Source organism: Myiozetetes cayanensis, unplaced genomic scaffold (assembly GCF_022539395.1).
Source record: "Myiozetetes cayanensis isolate MyiCay16 unplaced genomic scaffold, myiCay2020 scf31, whole genome shotgun sequence".
Classification (NCBI taxonomy): Eukaryota; Metazoa; Chordata; class Aves; order Passeriformes; family Tyrannidae; genus Myiozetetes; species Myiozetetes cayanensis.
The window spans coordinates 2,553,652-2,576,483 of NW_026087533.1; the positions used below are offsets into that span (position 1 = coordinate 2,553,652).

The following is a 22,832-nucleotide window of genomic DNA, read 5'->3' on the forward strand; positions in this document are numbered from 1 at the left end:
GATGGCACCAGAGACCCTCTACCTGCTCCCCTTTAATTCTCACAGCTTCAGCTGCCTCAATCCCCCTCCCCAGCCAGGCCCCAGCTGTGTCAGTCCCATTCCCAGCTCCTCCCATCATTTACCACGCAGTTGTTGCCGAGTTTAAACTGTGCTCAGCAGGGGGAAAAACCTCCTTTGCTTAACGAGTGCAGCCATCACTGCTCTCCGGGATGCCAGGAATGTCATTCCCACACCTGCCCCACCACTGGCAGCCGCTGGTATCCCACCTCCCATCCCCCCCAAATCCCTAGCAGCAAAGCCAGGAGCCCCAGTGCAACCCTGAAGCCTTAATTATTGGGGCAGGCAGGTTGAAAATCCCAACGGGGATCCCAAGGAGGTGTCATTCCCTGCCCTGCACGCTCCCATCAGGCAGTCTGGAGGCAGAGAGGGGGATGCAGCAGTCCCAGCTGTCCGTGGCATGGCCATGGGGGTGGGATACAGGGTGGGTGGGACACAGGGAAGATGAGAAACTGCCCCACCAAATCCTCCCCCTCTCCAAAAGCGAGGGATCATTAATCTCCATTTTAGTAACAGCAGGAGCTGTAAGTAACAAAGCTGGGCCGTTTATCCAAGCCCACCATTGTTTTCCTGACAGTCTGTGCTCCATTATTAATGGCTCTCACCACTGGCTAATTCCAAATCCAGGCACTTCCTCCCATTGGCTCCCACCGAGGAGCTCCAAGAAAAGCCTAATGAAGGCAAAGGGGAATTGTAGGGGGTACCCATCCATCCCCCACAGCATTTGGGATTGCAGGGGGCACCCATCCATCCCCACAGCATTTGGGACCTGCACCTGGGGGGACCCCAAAACACCCAGGGGGTGACAGGCTCAGCTGGGGTGACACCGTGCCAGGTACCACACACATCTCCCAGTGCATCCTTCAGGGATGGGAGCTGGGCCAAGGGGAAAGAAACCACCCAAAAGCCAATTTTCCCCGTGTCCCTGACCCACGTGGCCACCTGGCCCCTTGGGGTGGCCACTCAGGGTGAACTAAAACGATGACAATTCACGTCCTCGGAGCCCAGCACAGCTCATTTCACCGACAGAGGGGAAGGCACCGTGTCCAGAAATCCCTTTTTTTCTCCTCTCCTTTCCCCCCAGCAAAATTATTTCTGCTCTAACGAGATCAGCCTCCATTCGGTCCAGGCCATGGCACGTGGGGGGGTGACTGCTGACCCCCTCCCTGTGCCAGGGGACATGTCCCAAAGGCCACCTCATTAACGAAGGGGCCCTCGTTAACAAACACAGGCCCTTCCTCCCGCCCCCCCTTCACAAACAAAGAGCCACAGGACCAAAATAAAGAGGCCGAGGCTAAAATTAAACCACCCAGGAGTTATTTTCAAAGACACAGAATGCCCATTAAAGGCCATCTGGGAGCAGGGATCCACCTGAGCCTCCTCCCTCATCAGACAGGGCTTCCCACACACACACACACACAATTTTCCCCTGTTTAATTTTCTCCCCGGTGTTGAAAAAAGCAGGTTCCAACCGCTCGCTCTTGTGCTAATTATATCCTCCTCTGCTGTAAATACCTGGACTTTGCTTCGAGCCCAGGGCGTGGGTTGGGTTTGTTTTTTTTAAACACGGGAGAAGCAGAGGTACTTGAAACAGCCAGAGGGCAGGGTTAGATGGGATGTTGGGAAGGAATTGTTCCCTGGGAGGGTGGGCAGGCCCTGGCACAGGTTGGGCAGAGAAGCTGTGGCTGCCCCTGGATCCCTGGAATGTCCCAAGGACAGGTTGGAGCAACCTGGGCTAGTGGAAGGTGTCCCTGCCTACAGAGAGGGTAGAGTCCTGCCTGCAACTGATCCTACCAGGAAAAGCCCAAACAGCCCTGCAAGAAGAGGAGAGAAGAACCCACTCCCCGTCTCAATGAGTTTTTCCTCCTACAAAACCACGGAGAGATAAAAATAAATTAAAAATAAATAAATAAATAAAATATCCAAGAGCTCTTGGAAGGCAGTGGAAAGCAGGCAGGATGACAGGGAGAGGGCGGCTCTGGCAGACAAGAGGTGCCAAGGGACCAGGTCTGAGCACTTCAGCATCTGTCTCCAGGAAATCCCGTTGGAAAATGAAGCTGTCAGTGCCTCCACGTGTGTCAGATCCTTCTCCACGTCAGGGCAGGCACAGGAATCAGGGATTCAATCCCTACTTCTGCACTGAGCATCTCCCAGGGAAACCCCAGCACCAAGGGCTGATCTCTCACTGCCTTGGACAATTCCCCTGGGAGCCAAAAAAAAATCAGGCTTCGTTTTGCAAGGTTTGGATGGATGGATGCAGAGGAAAATCTAGGAAAAAGCGCCAGTTGAGGGAAAAAACCCACCTATAAATATGTTATTTTAGCTGTTCCAGCACCTGAAGGGGCTCCAGGAGAGCTGGAGAGGGACTTGGGACAAGGGATGGAGGGACAGCACACAGGGAATGGCTTCCCACTGCCAGAGGGCAGGGAGAGATGGGATATTGGGAAGGAATTGTTGGCTGTGAGGGTGGGCAGGCCCTGGCACAGGTTGCCCAGAGAAGCTGTGGCTCCCCCTGGATCCCTGGAAGCGTCCAAGACCAGGCTGGACAGGGCTTGGAGCAGCTTGGGCTGGTGGAAGGTGTCCCTGCCCATGGCAGGAGGTGGAACAAGATGGACTTTAAAGGTCCTTTCCAACCCAACCCATTCTGGGATTGCAGCCTCACCTCTGCCCTCCCTGGCTCCCCATTGCTCCTTTTAAAATAAAAACCAGTAAAGACATAAAAAAACCCAAAACAAATCACCACTGCAAGGTGGGAGAGACCCATCCATCATCTTTAGGTGAAAGAGAGACAAGTCGAGAGGAGGAGGGGAAAAAAACACCCCAAACCAAACAAGAAAGGCAAAGGAAAGCAGGCTGGAAAGGTAGAGGCAGGTGGCCAGCAGCCAGCACCTGCTCCAATAAATCCTCTGCTCCTTGAGACTGGCTGATCTCCAATAAAAACTCATTTTAATCCAAGACCACGAGACTCCTTTGGAAAGTGCTCCCTGGAGAGGCCCCAAGTGCTGTGAGATCCCCCTCAGCCACTGCAGGACCATCGGGCTGCTGGAGCCTCGTGCACAAAACGGGGGAAAACCACACAAAAACAGGGCCCCTGCACCCACTGGGTGCCCCAGGACCACGGGACAGCAGAAATCTGGCTGGTATTGGGGGATGAACAGCCCTTTGGGTGTCACTGTCCCTCACCAGGAGGTTTGGGTGCTCTTCCCAGGGCTCTGGGATGCTCCACGTTCACACCAGCCAACCTGGGACAGTCACATCAGCTTCCCCCCATCAACCCTGCAGTTCATTTCCTAAATTCTCTGCATTCCTTTAATCCCCCATCCCTTGCTGACCCTCAGTTTTTTCCTCAAGCAGGGAGAGCAGCCCCCTTCCACTCTCAAGCCCCCTGCAAGCCCCCAGGCTTTAAAGAGTTCACTGCAGATTTAAATGACAGCTGAAAATCGAGCAGAAAACTCAACTAATTACACGTTTCAGACTCTCCATCACGAGCCACCTCAACCCCCAGCTCTGCCTCCCCCCCTCTCTGCCCCCCTCCTGGACACACACCAATTAGGACAGAGCATTTTAAAGCAATTATTTGGAAAATCATCAAAGCAGTCCCACAGGGCAGGCTGAGGGTCCTTTGCCCTCACCCAGCACCCAGGACATGCCAGTGGGGACAGTGGGATGGAAGGAAAAAGTGATGGGAAAAGGGAAAAGGTAAAAGGAAGAGGAGAGTTATCGGAGGGGAAAAAGCCAAATTAAGCCCTGGCATGAGCAAGGCACAAGATAAACAGCTGGAGGCAGACTGATGGAGCAGAAAAGAGTTTTCTGTAAAGCAGGTAATATTTTAATAAATAAATAAAAGGTTATTTTTTTCCCCACGAGCCCCAAACCAGCTCTGCTCTTTCTGCCCATCCTCAGCACAGGACCAGCCCCCCAGGCTGGGCAGGAGAGGGAGCCTCAGGACCAGGCAGGAGCCAGCAGTGCCAAAAACAAGGAGCATCCCAAGCCCAGTGCATCTCACAGAGCAAATGGGTTCAGGGACAACTCAAAGGGGTCATGGTGGGACAGATTTTGGGAGCAGGGAGCAAGTAAAGCCCCCAAATGCCACCCAGGCAGGGTGCCCACACCATCCTTGTGGGAGAAGGGAGCTCCCCACGGCTGCCTGGCTGGCTCTGCTCCCCCAGCCTGGCCATCAGAGAGGAGATGGACCCGGAAAATAACAAAAAATAGTTTAAAAGCAATGAGATTTAAAAAAAAAAGAAAAAAAAAAGTCCATTTGCCTCCAACTCCAAGCTCCAGCTTGGAGCCACACAATGTCCCTGTCCCTGCTGGGCTGTTCAATCCCTCCTCCCCCAGCAGCAACAGGGTCCCACCTGCCCTGTCCCCAAGTGTCACCCTCCCCCAGGGCCACACCCATCCTGCCTTGCTGTGCTGAGGACTGGCACAGCTCATCACCCCCACACAACCCTGGACAAGCCAAGCCTCAGTTTAAACTCCAAGCAGGAATTAAACCAGGAGGAATTAAACCCCACAGCCCCGGGGTGCAGGACAGAGAGGGGGGTTGGGGACAGAGGCCCCCAGGGACACAGGGGGCACCAGGACTCACCGTGAGGCAGGTCAGGCGTCAGGTGAGGCATCAAATAGCTCCGGATCAGCTCCCACTCGAAGTCATCGTCCTCGCCCTGGCTGTACTCGCACTGGTTCGGGTCACTGTCCTCCTCAAAGGTGCAGCCAGCTGTGGGGACAGTCCTGTCAGCGCCTGCTGAGACCCCCCAGGGCTGCTGTTCCCTCCCCCAAAGCCCCCCCAGGGTGGTGTCCTGCCCACCTTTTATTAGATATTTATCTGCTGGGGGTTGGGGTTGTTTTTTACCCAGGCACCACCTCCCTGGCTGAGCATGGGGAACTGGCAGTAAAGCTAAAAGGTCCCTTGTCCCCATAGGAGGTGACATGGAGAAGGCTCCCCACCCTGCATCCAGCCTTCCCATATTCCTGCATCCATGCCCCTCATCATCCCACATTCCAGCCTTTCCATCCTTTAACCAGCTGCCCTCACCATCCCACCTGCCAGCCACCTGCAGCATGCCACATTCCAGCCCCTCCATCCTGCATCCAGGCACCCCCATAATCCTGAATCCAGCTCTCCATTCCCCATCCAGCCTTGCCCATCATCCCCCATCCAGCCTTCCCCATCAACCCCCATCCAGCCTTCCCCATCATCCCCCATCCAGCCTTCCCCATCATCCCCCATCCCTGCAGCCCCGGAGCTCCGGGGCCGGCTTTGTCCGTGGGGCCGCAGGGGGCTGGTTCATTAACACTGACCCATTGTCCCATTAAACCCTCGATTACACCGGACCAGCGCTAATTAACGGGGCCCCCGGGCTGACAGGGGGGGCTGGGGATGTCAGAGGGGGGTTCCTGGGCTGACGAGGGGGGGCTGGGGATGTCAGGGGGTCCTGGGCTGACGAGAGGGGGCTGGGGATGTCAGGGGGGGTCCTGGGCTGACGAGGGGCCCCCGAGCTGACCAGAGCAGGCGCGTTCAGAAAGCCCTGAGCAAGCGGAATGAACAAAGGGCAAATATCCCCTAATGGGAGGGCAGGAAAGCAGAGCCGGGCCAAGGGATTATTTCTGCTGGGTTTTTTTCCCGCATTTTATCCCAAATTACATCAGTAATTCCCCACCACCCGGGGATTTGCCAGTTAATGGCCTCGCTGCTGCCGACACGGGTTGTGCCTCCCTGCGCTCGGGGATGCTTGGATGCATCACTTAGGCAAAGACAAGTCCAAACACCAGGGGGAAAAAAGCCCGTAAAATGCCAACAAAATGACAAGTCCCAACTCTTTTACATATATTTGGAGCTCTTCCTCCTCTTTGCGCTAATAAAGCACGAGGGCACGCTCCAGCTCTGTCACCAACTTCTTTTCCCCCCCGCCCTCCTCTCAGAACCAGAAGAAACTTCTCTTTAAAAGAAACCGAAAGCGAATTCTCTCCTATTCATACGCCTGGAGGCACCGAGACATCGCAGCTTTCTTCCAACCCTTCCCGAAATGGAGCGTCTGCCCAGCCCACGCGTGGATTTGCCCCCGCACCGCAGCCCCCTGGTCCTCAGCTCTCGCCACGAGACGCGTCGGATTTGAGAGCCTGAAACTTGGCTGCGCTTCCCCAGCGGGAGGGAAAAAGCACAAATCTGTCAAACTTCCCCAGGAAGGGAAGGAAATAAAATAAATTTCAAAATAAAACAGTGTCGGAGAACTAAGTGCCAAGTGATTTAAAAGAGGGGAAAAAAAAAAAAAAAAAAAAAAGCCCGAGTGTTTCTTTCCAAGATTTGCTGGAGAGGGATATTCTTGGAGGCAGAAATTTGTTCTTGTTTTTTTGTGGGTTTTTTCGGTCTGAAAAATCAGAGAGGAGACAAACAGCACTCCAAGCTGGCAGAGCCACAGGGAAAAGTGGTTCCTTTACCCCCCCAACAAACTCTTCTCAGCTGCTGAAAACATCAAGGGAGACACAGCCCAGGAGGAGGAGGAGGAGGAAGGTACATCTCCACCCCCAAATCCCGCTGCCACCAACCCATCCCGTGCCTCAGTTTCCCCACTGCTCCATCACCCCCACCCCCCTCCAGCAGGACCCTGGGCCACCCACGAGACTCCAGAAGTTTAAAATGCAATTACAGAGTAGATATTTTGCTGGCAAAAGGCACAGCTGGCCGAGCCCATCCGTCTCCCTTCCCCGGACAGGTTTATTGCTCTGGCTTTTCCCAGCACGAGCCTTCCCTCCCATCCACGGCACAAAAACCAGGGCAGCTCCACTGGCCACTCCATCTCCCCGACTAATTTGTCTGTGATTTGTATACACGGGGAAAAAATCCAAAGGGTTTGGCAGAGCCTTGGTTTCCACGAGCTGTGGGATGCTCCTGGCACTGCCTCTCTCCCCATCCAAGGGCAGGGCTGGGGAGAAGCGGGTTCTCCTTCCCCATCAGCAAGATTGAGGGCACGAAAATTAACACCTGAGCAATTAAATGCCAACAGCCCAGCTCTGAGGGTGGCTGGGGGTGAAGGCAAAGGGGAGAAACCCAGAGCAGAGTGCGAAGAATGAAGGTTTCATCAAAATGTTTGCAAGGAGGGCAGAGAAACCACAACCTGAAACACCCGGCTGCAGAAACGGAAGGGTTTTATCCATCCTGAGGGCAGGGGGCTGTGAGAGCAGGAGGAGACTGCTCAGGGTATGGATGTGCCCTAAAAATCACCAGGAGGAAAGAAGGAGCCCCCAGTTCCCTGTGCTGGCTCGAGCCCAGGGTGACAGCAGCTCGGGGCGGGGAGGTGAAGGCAGCGAGCGCGGGAGGTGTGATCTGAACACCAAGAGCAGCTAAAAATACTGCAGGGAGCTGCTGGTCTGCTCCTGGGGGTGTGGGGTGTGTCCAAGACAAAGCCTCAACACCCCAAAATCACCCCAAATCCAGAGCCTGCCCCAAGCATGACAGGCATGCCATGGCAAGGATGAGATGTACCCCGTTAAACACCCTAAACAAAACCCCTGTGGTGTGTCCAGGCAGTGGGGAGAAGAGGGCTGAGAGCCAGCGTTGGGGTTAAACACCAGACAGACCAACGTTTTTAAAAAGGAAAGTAAGAAAATAGGTGGTTTGAGGGATTTGCCATGGAGATGGATACCAGTGCTGCTCAGCATCCCCCTGGGTACCAGTGCAGTGGACAGAGGGGAGCAGAACATGAGGGTTAAACGCCAGATGGACTAAATTTTCTTAGAAAAAAAAGAAAAAGAGGTGCATTCACCAGGGAGAAGGGCCCTGCTGCCACTCAGCACCCCTTGGGAACCGCTGCCACCCCAGCATCCCCCTCCACAGGGATGGAGAGGAGGAAAGCTGGGGAGCAAAGCACAGGGATTCACAAAGGAGAGGGAGGAAAAGAAAGACCAAAGAGCCAAGTACAAAGGACAGCATCTAATTAATTCTCCGTGGCCACCGAGGAACGTGGCCGCCTGCCCACAGCCCACCCCGAGCTCTTTCATCCGCCGAGGCTCCGCTCCTCTCGCTTCAAAGTTAATTACACACTTAAACCTTTTCTGTTTAACCTCCTGCACCGTGGGACTTGCTCCACGGGCTTCTCTTTTCTTCCACGGAGCAGCCTTGAAAAGGCTCCTGGGCCAAAGGGCAGCCCGGCACCATCCGCGATGGGATCGCACCCAAGGAGGGCAACAACACCACCCAGACCCCTCAGGGCATCGTCTGCTGGGGATGGGACACCAATGACACACCAGAAAGGGCACAGGCTTTATAAAAAATGGGTTTATACTCAGATTTTAACAAGTGCAGCATCCCCAGAGCTGTGAAATAGGGCTGTGTGCCCAAAACTTCCTGATGGGGAAAAAGCCCATTTTGCTCCCACCTTGGATTAGCCAGGACTGGATTAGCCCCACGGTCATCTCTGGGGTGCAGAATCTTGGGGCACAAGATTCCAGAAGACTCCACCCCATGGCACAGGCACCAGCCAGGAGAGCCAACATCAGTGGCCTTCCAGAGACAAGGTAAATTTTTTATCCCTGGTATTTTCCAGCAGCTCCTGCCCCTCCATCCCAGGTAATTACCAGCAGGAAATCAGTGGGATTAGGGAATCCACAGGACACACCACACATCTCCCCACCAGCCAAGTGGTTCCACGCAAACACTCAAATGCTGTGACCACCATCACCATCATCCAACCACACCGACGTGGCACAGGGGGTGAGCAGAGCTCCTCTGTCACCTGAAATCCAGAGCTTTCCCTGCTTCCAGGGATGGAGCTGGAGGCACCCAGCCCCAGAACATCCCACCCGAGACCTCTCCTCTTAAATGCACGCGAGGAAGATGCTTTTCCTGCGCCAAAGGACGAAGGTCCTCACGCAGGAAAAATGGCTCAAGCGCTGCTGCAAATGGGGGGAACTGAGGCACAGGGGTGATTTAAAGTGCCACAACACCATCAGCCTTGGCACCATTCCCTAGGGATGGCAGGAAGCCCGGGGAGCCGGGGTTTTCTGGGATACGGCACCTCAGCTGCCGCGGATCCCGGCGAGGTGCCATCCCTTCCCCAGCACCCCTGCGGAGCAGAGCCAGCCTCCCACCTCTCACTTCCCAGCTGCTATTTAAAGGTGATTTCCTTGGCACACTCCCACAGGAACGTGCCCCCAGGAAGGAAATGCCTGGGAGCTGCTTTTCCCAGGCGCTGGAAGACACAGGGGGGGCAGGGAACACGTCCTGCAATCCACCCACAATCAGATTGTGATTCCACAGGCTGAGGGAGCACAAACCCCATTACATCTGGGGGGAAGGCAATCAGACTTCCCAGGGGGATGATGTTACAGAGTCTGGGAATCCTTTGGCACTGAGGAATCCAGCTTGGAGAGAACACCCAGGCTGGGAGCGGGTCCTGTGCCACAACATTCCCAGTGAGAGCCACGCAGGGACCCCACCAGCTCCATGACCAAGGCCAAACCTCCCAGGATTTCTGTCTCAGCAGTGGGAAAACCTCTTCTAGTCCAGGCAAAGAGGAGCTGAATCCCTCCTTAGCTGCACTTTGCACACTCACAGGGGCCTGAAAGTGGTTTTGTGCATTACACCCCCCAAAATGACAATAAACCCCCTCCCTCTGCTCCTTGTTCCCCAATTCTGCCAAACAGAAACGTTAAAAAAAAAAAAAACAAACAAACCACCAATTAACTGACTGATTAGAACAACATGGAAAGCAGCACCATTAAAATTCTCACCAGTAGTTTGTTTTGGTGCTCCAGATCATTTTAAATATTGTATTTAATAGAAAAATAATTTGCTCAGCTGTAAGAAACATCAATTTGCAACTTGAAGCCTTGTCTATTAGCCAAAGGAGCTAATGTGTAAACATTAGCAGCTCCAGGAACGCGTGGGGTTTGGCCAATGCAATTCCAGGGAGAGAGCAGCCAGATATTAAGACAGAAGGATTTGCATAATAAGTCACTTATGCCTGATAACCTCAGTGTTTGGAAAGCTCAGGACTAGGAGAACAATATCCATCTGCCAGCAACTACAGAAGACACAAATCTCCTTTTTCTCCCCTTTCTTTACTTTTTTTCTGGCTGCTAAAGGGTCCTGATGGTTTTTACCTGCAGGTCCCCGTGGAGGTGTCAAACCTCCCAGCCCCAGCAGCCTCCAAAGGACCCCGGGGATGGGGGAGATTTGGGAAATCCAGAAGCAAATACAACTGGGAAAATAGAACTCCAAGGGTTTGGAATGCCACAGGGATGGCTTGAGTGCTTGGGCAAGGACCAGGTGTGCCACACACGGTCACTTTATGGTGCAGATGCATCTAAAAAGCAAAGGGGAGGGAACTAATCTTGCCAGAGCCCTTCCTTGGGGCACATCCAGCTGCCAAAAGCAGCTCCTCTTCCATTACCCACACCCAAAGAGATCAACACTGCTGGGACCAGGGTGCTGCATCATCCCAAGGCAGATTCCACCAGGAATGCCCCCCTGGAATGCACCTCCCTGGCTGTTCTGGAGCGATGCTGAGGGGCACAAGCCAGGAGGTTTTAACCCCCACAGCTGGATGTGTGAATTCATCACTCCATTCAAGGGCTGTTCCTGCCCTTCCCAGGGGGATGATGCTACGAGGCTCTGGGAATCCTTTGGCACTGAGGAATCCAGCTTGGAGAGAAAACCCACCTGGATCCATCCAGCTCCATAGGAAGGACCAGCACCCCTTGTGGACCCCCCTGCAGCACAAAAACACCCTCAAGCTCTGCAGCCAGGAGGCCCCTAAACCCACAGCACAAGTGCTCTCATAATGAGCCATCGCTTAATTAACATCATCAGGGCTGCCTCTTCCACTCCACGGGAAGGGAAAAACAAGGTGGGCCTTTGGAAACCCCTGGATCACTCCTTGTACAGTTACAGCTCCCGGGCTGTGGAGATGGGGGGCACCCTGGGGGGTGGAGGGGAAATGAAAATAAACAGGAAAATAAAAGGGAAAAAAGCTCCCCCTGGCTCCTTTATTACCATCAGGTCCCCACATCCCTGCTGGGGATTATCCACCCCACATTCCCACGGAGCCAGACAGACCAGGACTGTGAGCCCCGAGGGTGACACAGCCCTGAGGGTGACACGCTGCTTCCAGGGGATGCCTGAGGACACAGACATTCCCTTGGCACGAGGGAAAGCAGCTGCCCCAGGATGCAGCAGCAGCATCACCACAACCCTGAGGGGCTCCAACACCAGCTCCAGCTGCACAAATCACGGGAAAGAGCAAGTTTTCCAAACCAACCCCACTTTTCCGGGGATAGAGATGAGGGAACTCTCAGTCCTGCCCTTGGGGGTCCCACCTCTCCACAGTGATGGATGTGGGAGCTCAGCGCTGGTGGGTTAATCCTGCCCGTGATGGATCACGTGGCAGTGCTGGGAGAGCCTCAGGAGGCAGCTCTGAGGGTTATTTATGGCCTTTCAGGGCAGAGAAAGGAGCCACTTGTGCTGTCCAAAAAGCCCCTGCCCAGAAAAACCACCCAGCCACACAACCCCCACCGTGCCCAGCCCCAGGGAGGAATAAAGAGGGGAGGAAGAGGAGCACATCCAAAATCCAGGTCAGTGTCCTCCTCCTCCTTCTGTGTCACCAGGAGGGCCAGGGAAAGCACTGTGGGCAGGCTGACACCGAGGGTGGAAGGTGACAAAGGTGACAATAGGGCTGACGTGGGCACATCAATCAGTTCTGTGCCTGGCTGCCAGTGCTGGGGGCTCAGCTGGGCCCTTTGCTGTGGAATGGGGGGACCTGGATCTGCAGGGAGGTTAAAGGCACCAGCAGAAGCCTCCACAGGGGAATAAAAAGGATTCCTGTGCTCAGTGGGTCTGCACCCTTAGGGCAGGCAAATTTGGGGACATGGCTATTTGAGCCCAAAAAAAAACCCAAAAAACCCCCCCAAAAAAACAGGTTTGTTTTTACCAGTGCATGAATTTGGCAGAGCCACCACCGAGCAGTGGCAGCTTGGGCATCCACCTATCCATCCATCCATCCACCTATCCATCCATCCATCCACCTATCCATCCATCCATCCATCCCTGAGGCTGGGGTAAAAACCAGCAGCTCCAGCAAACTCATCTCATGGCCTCCACCCCCATCCCAGTGCTCTCAGAGGTTAAAATCTCTTTAAGACCACGTCCTCAGGTCCTGGGTGAAGGCACCCACACACACAGCAGGTATAAAAGCCACCCCACTCGGGGACAGCACATTGTACATGCAGAGTCACAGCAGCCTGAGGATGATGCCTTTCCCTCAACAGCTCTTATTTATTTCATTTATTGCCTTTATTACCTCCACTGCAGCATCCTTAACCCATTCCAGCAAAAACTCTGGCATTACAGCAATTCTGCAGGAATAAGTGAAGACAAGAGGCCCTGCAGTGCCAGAAGGGCACACAACACCCCGTAAGCCCAATGCACAGCACCTTTCACCCCCTCCCTGCACCCCATCCTGCCCTGGATAGATCCCAGCTCCCATTCCTGACCACCTGCAGCCACCAGGCTCAGCCATCCCACGGGAAGGAAAGCAGGAGATGGCCCTTTGCCCAGAGAAATGTCAGTCAGAGGCAGGCAGGGTGAGCAGCAGCTCCCCAGACAGGAGCCTGGGTGAGAGACTAAATAAAAAGTTCAGTTAATATAAAGAGGAGCAGCCCAACGTGGGGATGTGCTGCTTTAGCCTAACGTTGTTATAATCCAGGGAAAGCAGGCTGGTTGCTGGCTGCAGAAAATCAGTGGGATATTATCACTCAGCAGACAGATGGAAATACAGTAAAAACAAGTAGAAATAATAATAGAAATAGGAGAATCCTCGGGAAGGGACCCAGAAGGGCACTGGCTGAACCTGCACCACATCCATGGCACTGGGGGGGCTTCAAGGGTCACCCCCAAGCTGCTCCTTCCCCAAAAACACCCTGGAAAGTTCTGGAATCCACCTCCATCAGGTGGCCCCATGGCCACCAAAACCAAATGTCCCAGCAGGGACTTCAACATGCTGGGGTGGGGGTGTGATCACCCACCTTTGCTAATTCAATTAACCAAGTTGCAGCACCCAGTAATTAAGTGCAGAGTATTTATGCCTCTAATTACACTGCTTCCAGCAGCAGGGGAAGGATTTTGGAGCAGATAATCATCTTTGGGTGGATCTGCCTGGACTTCCTGACCAGGCTTGGAAATTGCTGCTGTTGAACCCTCCAACTGCCTCAGCTGCTCTTCCAGCCTGGCCTCTGGATGACATCCTGCTCCAGGTGACATCCTGCTCCAGGAGACCCATCCAGCAGCTGATGGTCCACTTGTGGGGTGAAGCACATTGGACCAGAGCCCCCCTCTGGAGGCTAATTGGGCTAATTAGGGTTTCCAGTAGGGAGCAGCACAGCAGGCTCACCTCTTCACCCCCAGGCACCAAACAGGGCCTTGGGGACAGTGGCCTCGTTAAGACTCATCAGGTCATGGATGTCCCTGTCCCCTTGTCCTGTCTAGGGGAGCTCAGAGCACCTCCAGCCACCACATCCCAACCACCACCCTGATTAACTTAACGAGGCCAAGAAAGGTCTGATCCCCGTGGCAGTCCAGGAAACCAAAGCAGTGGCTTATTTAGGATTTAGGATTCCCCAGCCTGTGGTGGGTGGGCACTGGGGCAGAGCCCAGCACCAGCACAGCCAAGGATGGACCCTCAAGGAAGGATGGACCCCTGGCAGGAGAGTCCCTGCTCCCCCACCAGCAGTGGGGCTGCCCAGAGCCCCCCACCCACTGAGCTGGGGCCACCAGACCCACTGCAGGACACTGTGGGGGGAAAGTCAGGGGCCAAAGGGGTGTCAAGAGCCCACCAGCCCTCACCCAGCTCCTGTCTCCTCAACATCTGGAGCACTTTGGGAGGCAGGAGGGTCAGAAAATGACAAATTTATGGGCAAACACAGTCAGGAGGCTCCTGCCAGCCGTGAATCTGTCACACACAGTGTGGGGTCAGACACCAGGACCCCACAGCCCCACTGAACCCCAAACCCCTGCATTCCCACTGCAGCTCAGCCTCCACTTCACAGCAAGAAGCACTCCAAAGGCTGGGAATCCCACAGGAACAGCCCCCACACCCCTCTGTACCCCACACCAAGGGGGGCAGGAGGAAGGGGGAGCTTTCCTGTCCTGCCCCTGCAGTGAGCAGGGAACCAGCACCCAGAGTTGGGGTCTGGCAAAGGTACCCAGAGACAGAAAACAGGGACAGCTCCATCTGGCTCACCACAACCCATGCCTGGATTCACTCTGCAGGTGGGAAAAATGAAGGTACAAAGCCTGAACCCCTCAATCCTGTAGCAAACCCACGGGCAAGTGTGTGTCCCCCACACCAGTGCTCAGGTGGGTGCTGCAAACCAGGGCTGGGACACCCAGGCACGACCTGGAGCAGCCAGGGAATAACCTGCAGCCCACAACTACCCAGAAAGCAGGAAAAGCACTCCAGAGCTGAGAAAACTAAATAAAAGAACAGCCCAAAGGGCAGCTGGTGTGTGACAGCCACCCCCAGTGCTGGCAGCGGGGAGGGGGACGGGGCTGCCCCACAGGCTCTTCTGCCTTCACCTTCCAGCAGCTGGAGCTGAGCTGGACTTTGGCTTTTGATGTGGGCAGAGGGTGTAGAAGCTGCTGCTTCCAGGGCTAGGAAAGCAAACAACCCAGGGAACATCCAGGAAAGTCCCTCCAGCACCTGCCAGCTCCACATCCCTCCCCCTCCCTCCCCAGAGATGCCCTTCACCCTGCAAGGAAAAGCAGGTCCTGTGTCCCCAGGTCCCCTCCAGCCAGGGAGCCACAGGCTGGCACCCCCCTCTCTCCCACCCCATCACCCACCCACAATCCATCCCAGCACAGGGAAAGCAGCAGCAGCAGCAGCAGCTTCTGCCAGGCCACCTGCAGCGGAAAGGAAAAGCTCCATCTCCAGGACTTCTTTATTTTAAGGCTGCCAACGAGGAGGCAATTAGCTCCGGGGGATTAATTGTTGGGAATCCTCCTTGTCCAGAGGGGAAAGCCTCAGTTTCACCCACTAGAAGTTGGGGGGAGGTGGGGGGGGGGTCTCCAGGCTGGAATGGGAGAGCAGGATCCATGGAAAGCTGCGAAGCAAATCCCAAGCTGCCACGGGGGAGAGGAGGTTTGGGAATCTTGACATTTAATCACGCAGTAACTAAAGGTTCCCAGACATGTCTAATAAGACAATTATAGTGCATGTTAATAATAGATTATTAAAAAGCTTATTTATGGAGGTTTAGGCAGGCAGATGGCAGGGCCACGTCGATAAGGCTCTCCAGAGCCTGTGCTACCTCCCAGCTCCCAGGGATACAGCAGGGATTTGCCTTCCTCTGCCTCCAGCCCCTCAGGCTTAACCCTCACACAGCTGCCAAAAGCAAAGCAGCAAATCCCTGGAGAGGGGCTGCAGCCAGGAGAGGATTTTTATGGGGTGTTTTGGGGTGGTCAGGGCTCTCAGCCCCTCTGCAGAGCAAAGTGATGGAAAAGCTCCATCCTGGGTGCAATCAGGGGAAAAACCAACATCAACAGGGAGGTCGTCACAGCCAAGGCAGGGGTTGAAAGCCACCCAGAAGCACCTGCCTTGGTCTTCCAGGAGGTGTCCCTGCTCCCCCAGGGTGCTGATCCTGCTGGGCTCTGCTCTGGGAAAGCTCCCAGGGAAGCTGGAATAGAGCTGGTTTGTCTTAGTTTGGATAACAAAGGGAAAAATGTGCAGTGCGGGCCAGGAGGTGACTCACCAGCATCCCTGTTCCCGAGGCCAGGGCAGGTCCAGGCACCCAGGGGAAAAACATGAAACAGGAGTTTTGGAACGAGAAGAAAAGGGGAAAAATGAAACAAATACAACTGCAAGTTTTGATGGGGGATGAGGGGGGAAACAGGCTCCACCACGGAGCTGCAGATACGGAGCCAGAGGGATGGGTCCATCCAGGAGCATCAGCATCACTTGGAACATCCCTAAATTCAGCTTCACCCTCGCAGATGGTGAAAATCCACCACACTGCGGTGTGTGGAGAGGGGACACTGGAGAGCCAAGGGCTTGGGAGCCAGAAACCTCTGCCCTGGGCACACTTGGGCACGTCAACAGGATTTTCCGGAGCATCCCGAGACGCAGGAGCCCGAGGGGTGTTTGCACTGTCTGGGCTCTCTGGGAAAGGGCATGGCACTCCCAGGGCATTAAAAACACACATGAAGGAGCAAACAAGAGAAAGAGCCTCTTCCCTGGCACGGCAGAACAGGCAGGAAATTAAAAAAAAAAAAAAAAGAAATCCACACAAAAAACAACCAAGCCTGAAACAAGCTGACAAGGAAAATGTAACGTTCTCGTTCTCGCACATTTTATGCGCTTGGTGAAGGAGGGCTGGGAAGAAAAACAATGCCTTGGCATGGGAGAGCCCACGGGCAGCCAGGTGGAGGGAAATAACCACCGGGAAAAGCGCTGGAAGAGCAGGATGAGGCACCAGGGAGCTCAAAACACTGACCCTGTCCCCCCAGGACACCCCGCTCCTGACCCCCAACCCCGAGGCACAGGCAGAGCGTCCCGCTCATCCCCCTCTCCCAGGATCCCTGAGAGATTCCCTCGACAGTTAACGGCCAGGGAGGGAGGGAGGGACGCCGAGGGGTTTGCTCTGCTCCCGACCCCAATCCCAGCCCTGGAAACGGCGTCTGCTTGGCTGTTCCCATTCACTCGACCGAGACGGCACCGCCGCGTCGGGGTCAGGGTCAGCCCTGCCACCTCCTGCCAGCGCTGTCCGGGGGGGTCCCCAGGCTGACCCCCAGCAAGGGGTTCATCACCACAACCACCACCCCCAATCCCTCCCTCCAAAACCGGTCCTAGTGCCACCAGAGCCGCCACCAACCGCAGTCCGGTGCTCCCCCGGCAATCCCAACCTCCCGAGTGGAAGCTGCGAGCCCAAATGTTTTATTTGCTTAATTGCTGCTAACGAAGTCGAAGCCGAGCGCAAAAAGCTTCCGCATAATTCCGGCAGGAGCGCCTGGCAGCACCTCGGCTGCGTGTCCTCAGCGCTGGAAACCAGCCTGGGAATGTAGGGGGGACACAGGCTGGGGGGACACAGCCTTGGGGACCCCCGGAGAGCAGCTCGTTGCTGCAGTTTTGGGGGCGCAGTGCAGAGGAGCGGAGCTGCGCTCTGTGGAATTATTTAGGTGGGAAAACATCGAGTTCAGCTGTTCCTCCCAGCGCTTCCAAGGCCACCATGTCCCCCCGCCAGTGCCACAGCCACCTTTCTTATCAGGAAAGGCAAGAGGAGGAGGGAAATAACTGAGGCTGCACAACCCGCTGCCCCGTGGCCCAGCCTGCTCCTGGCCACGGGCTTCCAGCAGGGAAAGGCTCCGTGTTTTGCTGCAAACACCCCCGAGAGGAGAGATGGGGCCGGCAAATCCCACCGGGGACAATCACAGGTCCCTCTCGCAGCCCGCTGGCACCGCAAGACCCCCCCGGATCACTCGGTTTGGAGGGTCAGCAAGTGCCTCCCAACGCCACCCTGGGTCCCCTCCGTGACGAGCACCGACAGCTCAGTCACCGCGAAATCCTAATGAGCTGCAAAAGTTTGGAGGCTGCAGGAAGGAGACGAGAGCACCCCGGGACAGCGGGGTGCCTCGATTCCTCGCAGCTCAGACACGCCGTGCCTCAGTTTCCCCACACCACACTGCGCCCTTTCTTTGCAAAGGCGCAGCCAGAAACACCTCCCCAGCTCCTGAGAATCCCCACCGAGACAAACAGCTGGTCCTTCCCCCGTGACCGGCTCCGGGGTCTCCGGTGATCCCAGAGCACGTGCAAATGGCTTAAATATTTTTTGGGTTTTTTTCCCCCAGCCCTGCCCGCTGTGCAGCCCCAGCCCCAGGGACGAGCCTGGTGATATCCCTGCAGGCGGCCAAACCACATCTGCAGGAGCAAACACCAGATCTAGGCAAAAAGCAGCCTGCAACGGAGCCGGGGGGGCTGCAAGCAGACCCCTCACCTCCAGCTGGATCCAGTCGTTTCAGCTCCACTGCGGAGCTGAGCCTGCTCTGCATCTTCCAGGGAAACGCTGGAATAAACACGCTCTTGATTTACACCAGGAATCCTGCCTTTCGCTGATGCCATCTCGCAGGGAAGGAGCCCACAGAGGGGAAAAGGGTTTGCTTGGGTAGGAAAACCTCCCAAAAAACACCCTCCCCAAGCCCCGAGGTGTCCCCACCACAGCCCCTCCAGCCCCTCGCAGGCTGCGGCAGCTCAGCCCTGGGAGCCATCAGAGACGCGCACACACCAGGGCTGGGGGCAGCACAGCTCGAGACCCCCCTCTGACACCGGGGAGGTGCAGAAGCCCCTTCCTCTGGCAAAACACGGAGCCCCTCACCAGCTACCTCAGTTTCCTCACTGCCCTGAAGCACAAAGCAGCTGATCCTTCCCCCTCCCACCAGCACACAACGGCCCCCTCCTCAAATATAAACCCGTTCCCTCCACCCCACAAAGCCGGGGGAGCCACAGGCAGCTTCGTGTCCCCTCCATCCAGCCGTGTATCCATCCCCTCTATCCATCCACGTCTCCATCCCCCCAGCCACACGGGTCAGCCGCCGTCTCTTGTTTTCTGCTGACGGGTGTCACTATTTATAATTTTTGGAGAAAAGCCACTACCCAAAAAAAACCAAAATCAATGCACCAACATGGGGTCTGTGCGCAGGTGAGCCTGCCTCGATTTAAAGGTAAAAAATTACAGAACTAGGCAAAAATACACTTTGATGTGCCGAGCATTGGCTGAAAGCTGGAGGTGGCAGCGCCAGGGACCCGTCGCTCCCCGTGCCTGTTTCCCCCCACAGAGCTCCCGGTAGCGCCTCGGGAGCCCCAAAAATCCCGCACCCCGCAGCATCCAGCCCTTCTCCTGCCTCCCGAAAGGATCGGGAGCGAATCGTCCCCCATCCCGGTCCCCGCATCAGCCCTTCCCCAGCCCCTGCTTGGAGGGGGGTCGCTGGGGCGCTCAGGGGGAAAGGAGTAAAACATTAAAAATAAATACATTAATAAAATCAAATCCATCGATCGCCGTCTCGGCACAACTCCGACTGTGCATCCCCGAGAGCCGGGAGGCTGCGAGCGGAGCCGCCGCGGCCGCCACCTGTTCCAACCGGAGGGTCCCCAAACCACGGCCAAAACCCCCGAGGAAAGCACCGAGACCCCGCCGCCCCCCCGGGAACCGGGATGGGGGTTCCTTGCACCCGATCCCCGCACCCAGCGCTGCCACCGGCGGAAGTTTTCCCTGCCGGGGGTGCAGCGGGAGGGGGGTCGGACGGTACCGGGAGCCAGCGGGTCGCGCTCCGCGGAGCATCCGCGGCGCGGGGGGCGCAGCCGAGACCCCCCAGCCGGGAGGGAAAAGTTCCCCCCGGCGACGGCGGCAGCGGGAAGGAGAGAGGAACCCCCATCCCGCTTTCCCGGGGATGGCAGTGCCACATGGGACCGCGGATCCCGAGCAGGGAGGCGGCAGGATCCCGGTGGTTCCATCGGGGAGGGGGGTCCCGGGGACCCTCCGGTAGAACAGGTGGCGGCTGCCGCGGCGGGACGGGGGTGGCGGAACCCCCATCCCGCTTCCCGGGGGTGGCAGCGCCACATGGGACATCGGTTCCCGGGGCGGGGAGGGGGGGACAGGATCCCAGTGGTTCCATCGGGGGGGGTGTCCCGGGGTCCCTCCGGCAGCACAGGGTCTCCAGGGGGTCTCGGGTTGCAGGCGGCGGGACGGGGAGCGATGGAACCCCCATCCCGGTTCCCGGGGGGAAGGGCGGCAGGATCCGAGTGGTTCCATCACGGAGGGAGGGGGATCCCGGGGACCCTCCGGTAGAACAGGGTCTCCACTTGCAAGTGACGGTCGCGGCGGCGGCGGAACCCCCATCCCAGTTCCTTGGGGGGGGGAGGTGGCGGAACAAGACATCCCCCTCCCCAAAACCCCTGCCGCTGCCCTGCTCCTACCGGCGGGCGTCTCGGTGTCCAGCGCGTAGACCCGCAGGGCGAGGGCGAGCAGCAGCGCCCGGGCGCTCCGCATGGTGCGGCCGGTGCCCGGTGACCCCGCGGGAGGGGGTCGGGGCGGGGGTGGGCGGCGGGGCCGTGGCCGCCGCCGCCGCTGCGCGCCCGCGGATCCGGCGCGGCGGGGGCGCAGCGGGGCCCCGCGCCCGCCCCGAGCCTCAAATATACCGGCGGCGGCGGCCGTGACGTCACCGCCGGGAGGGGAGGGTGGAATTTGGGATGGGGAGGGTTTGGGGGAGGAAGCGCCGGTAACGGGAACGGAGGGCGGGAGGCGGCGCCCCTGGTGGTGGCTGGAGGTGGTGGCGGTGGGGGATGGGGAGGAGGGAGGGGAGGAGGGGAGGTACAGGGAGTTATTGGGGGGAGGAGGGATGGGGGAGGGAAAGGGGCTTCGGTACCGGGAGAGAGGGGAAGGGAAGGTCCCGGGAGTTACGGGGTGGGTGGTGGATGCGGGAGACAGAGGGGGAGGAAAGGTGGGGGTCCTGGGAGTTATGGGAAGGGGGCTCTGCTACTGGGGAAGAAGGGGAGAGAAATATCGGGGCAGAGGGAAGATGGGGTCCTGGGAGTTATGGGAAGGGGGCTCTGCTACTGGGGAAGAAGGGGAGAGAAATATCGGGGCAGAGGGAAGATGGGGGTCCCGGCACTTTTGGGGAGGGGGTGGTGCACGGCTAAAGGAGGGGGGGGTGTCCGGTACCGGGGACTCCCTGGTTTTAGGGGTGTGCAGGGATTCAGGGATAGTCTGCAGGTGTGGGGGGGTCCCACATGCAGAAGGATTCCCAGGATCCCCCCCAAACACAAGGGGTGTCCTCAGGGGTACAGCTGGAGTGGGTCCGGGGGGTTTCTAGCTGCAGGGAGGAGGCTGGGGAAGGGCTGACACCCACCCTGGGGTGAGTGCTGCCAGCCCCTCAGGTGCCCCCCATCGCCCAGGGACTGTGCCCGAGGCTGTGGGGCAGAGCCAGGACCCCCAGGCTGGGCACTGGGGACAGAAGCCCTGCTGCTCTTTGGGGGCAGTGGCTTCCTGCCACTGTCCCCCAGGGTGGGAAGGGGGTGACAGAGGGAGAGAGGTGCAGGACACAGAGCAAGCAGAAAGGAGAAAACCCCAAAAGGGTTTTGAAAGGGGAGGAAAATCTCTGTCCCTTTCCCGGGCGCAGGCGCAGGGACGGGCACAGAGCACTGGCAGCCCCCGGTGTCCCTGTCGGCGGTGCCAGCGGGGATGAAAGGCCCCTTGTTCACCGACATCCTCTCCAGCCCTGCTTCTGGAGGAAAATGTTTTTCCCAAAGGTTTGGGGTGAGGAGGAGGGGAGCTTTGCATCAGCTTTCCGGTGTTATCCGTGCTCGGGTCACCCAGCCCTGGCTGCGGCTGCAGGGTGGGAGACTGCTTGGGCAGAGGGAAACAACGCTGGAAATATTGGGAGTTTTCACCCCAAGTCATACAGGGAGAAGCCCTGGAGCTGGCATTACCCTGCAATGATGTTGCCCAGCACCCAGCAGGGTGAGGGAGGGACAGGGAGTGGTACCTGGGTGTCTCTGAGCCTGGTGAATCCACGAGGAAGCTCCCAGCCCTGGAAGTGGGACCACATCGCCCACTAGCCCCAAAATCTTCATCCAAGTTCAGCTCGTCCCCAGGGATGCTGCTGTGCTGCTTCTCTGTGTCAGGATGGCTTTGTTATTTGGGGTCACTGCACTGACCCAGGGACACTGCACTGACCCAGGGACACTGCACTGACAAAGGGACACTGCACTGACAAAGGGACACTCCACTAACACAGGGACACTGCACTGACACAGGGACACTGCACTGACACAGGGACACTGCACTGACAAAGGGACACTGCACTGACTCACTGCACTAACCTACTGACCCAGGGGACACAGCCCTGGGGACACTGCACAGCCCCTCCCTGGACAGGGGCTCAGCAGATCTGGGGTCACCCCAGAGCCGCCAGCCCCAAACACTCCCCCTGGCAGAGTCCCCAGCGTCCCCCCTCCCTGTGTCACTGCACCACATTTGCCCTCCATTCCCAGTCTCCCCAGTTGCTCCCAGCATCCCTCCAGCCAGGTTAGCTCCAGGGTGACCCTTGTATCTGTTCCCACAGGGAATCCAGGGACAAAGCAGACCCACCCAGCCAAACCAGCACGATTTGGGGTGAGGGCAGAGGGTGGTGAACACCCCTCTCACCAGCCCTGAGCCAGGTGTGAATGTGCCCTGTGCCAAGCACAGAGAGATCCTGACAAATCCTCTCCCAGCAGGGCTAAAAGCCTGTTAAAATAATGCCCATAAAGGAATTAAGCTGCTTAGATAATGTGGCAGCAAAGGCAGGGGAGAGCTGGCCCAGTGCTGTCATTGCTGAGTCCCCCAGACCCCAAGGAAGGAAAAAAAAACCAAAATCCTGTTGGGAAGAGGACCTGGGTCATGCAGCACCCATGGGATGAGCTGGAAACAGTCTCTGCCCAGACTGGGGAGAAATATGGGGGGTTTGTCCCTGAGCAGCTGAACAGAAACATCTCATTTCAGCAGGGCAAGGCATCTGAGGCCAAGCAGCAACGGGATATTCCCAGCATTCTGGGGGAACCAACCTGGAAACATGGAGCTTTTAAGCTGCACAAGCCTGTTGGAGCCCTGCACTGTGCCTTTTAAACCCCAAAATTGTGTTTCCAAATCAATCACTTTGCAAACTGAAATAAAAAGGGTTGGTTTTTTTGCACCAGCCTGTCACAAAAGAACTGTCCTCAATCCCCTGGGAGTCACCATCCTGCCCCATCACC

The 22,832-nt window shown here is 56.9% G+C and overlaps 2 protein-coding genes across 6 annotated transcripts in view; both read right to left on the reverse strand.

Moving 5' to 3' along the window:
• Positions 1–20,129, reverse strand: part of PTPRU (protein tyrosine phosphatase receptor type U) — a 58,958-nt gene extending 38,829 nt beyond the window's left edge. For all 4 annotated transcript variants that reach the window (XM_050326120.1, XM_050326119.1, XM_050326118.1 and 1 more), the window contains exons 1-2: positions 20,016–20,129; positions 4,649–4,777 (exon numbers count right to left, since the gene is read on the reverse strand). In XM_050326120.1, the coding sequence (XP_050182077.1) occupies positions 4,649–4,777; positions 20,016–20,088 (202 nt within the window). In that variant the 5' untranslated portion in view covers positions 20,089–20,129. The remainder of the gene's footprint in view (positions 1–4,648; positions 4,778–20,015) is intronic.
• Positions 1–22,832, reverse strand: part of EPB41 (erythrocyte membrane protein band 4.1) — a 777,038-nt gene that overhangs the window by 556,044 nt on the left and 198,162 nt on the right. The window lies entirely within an intron of this gene.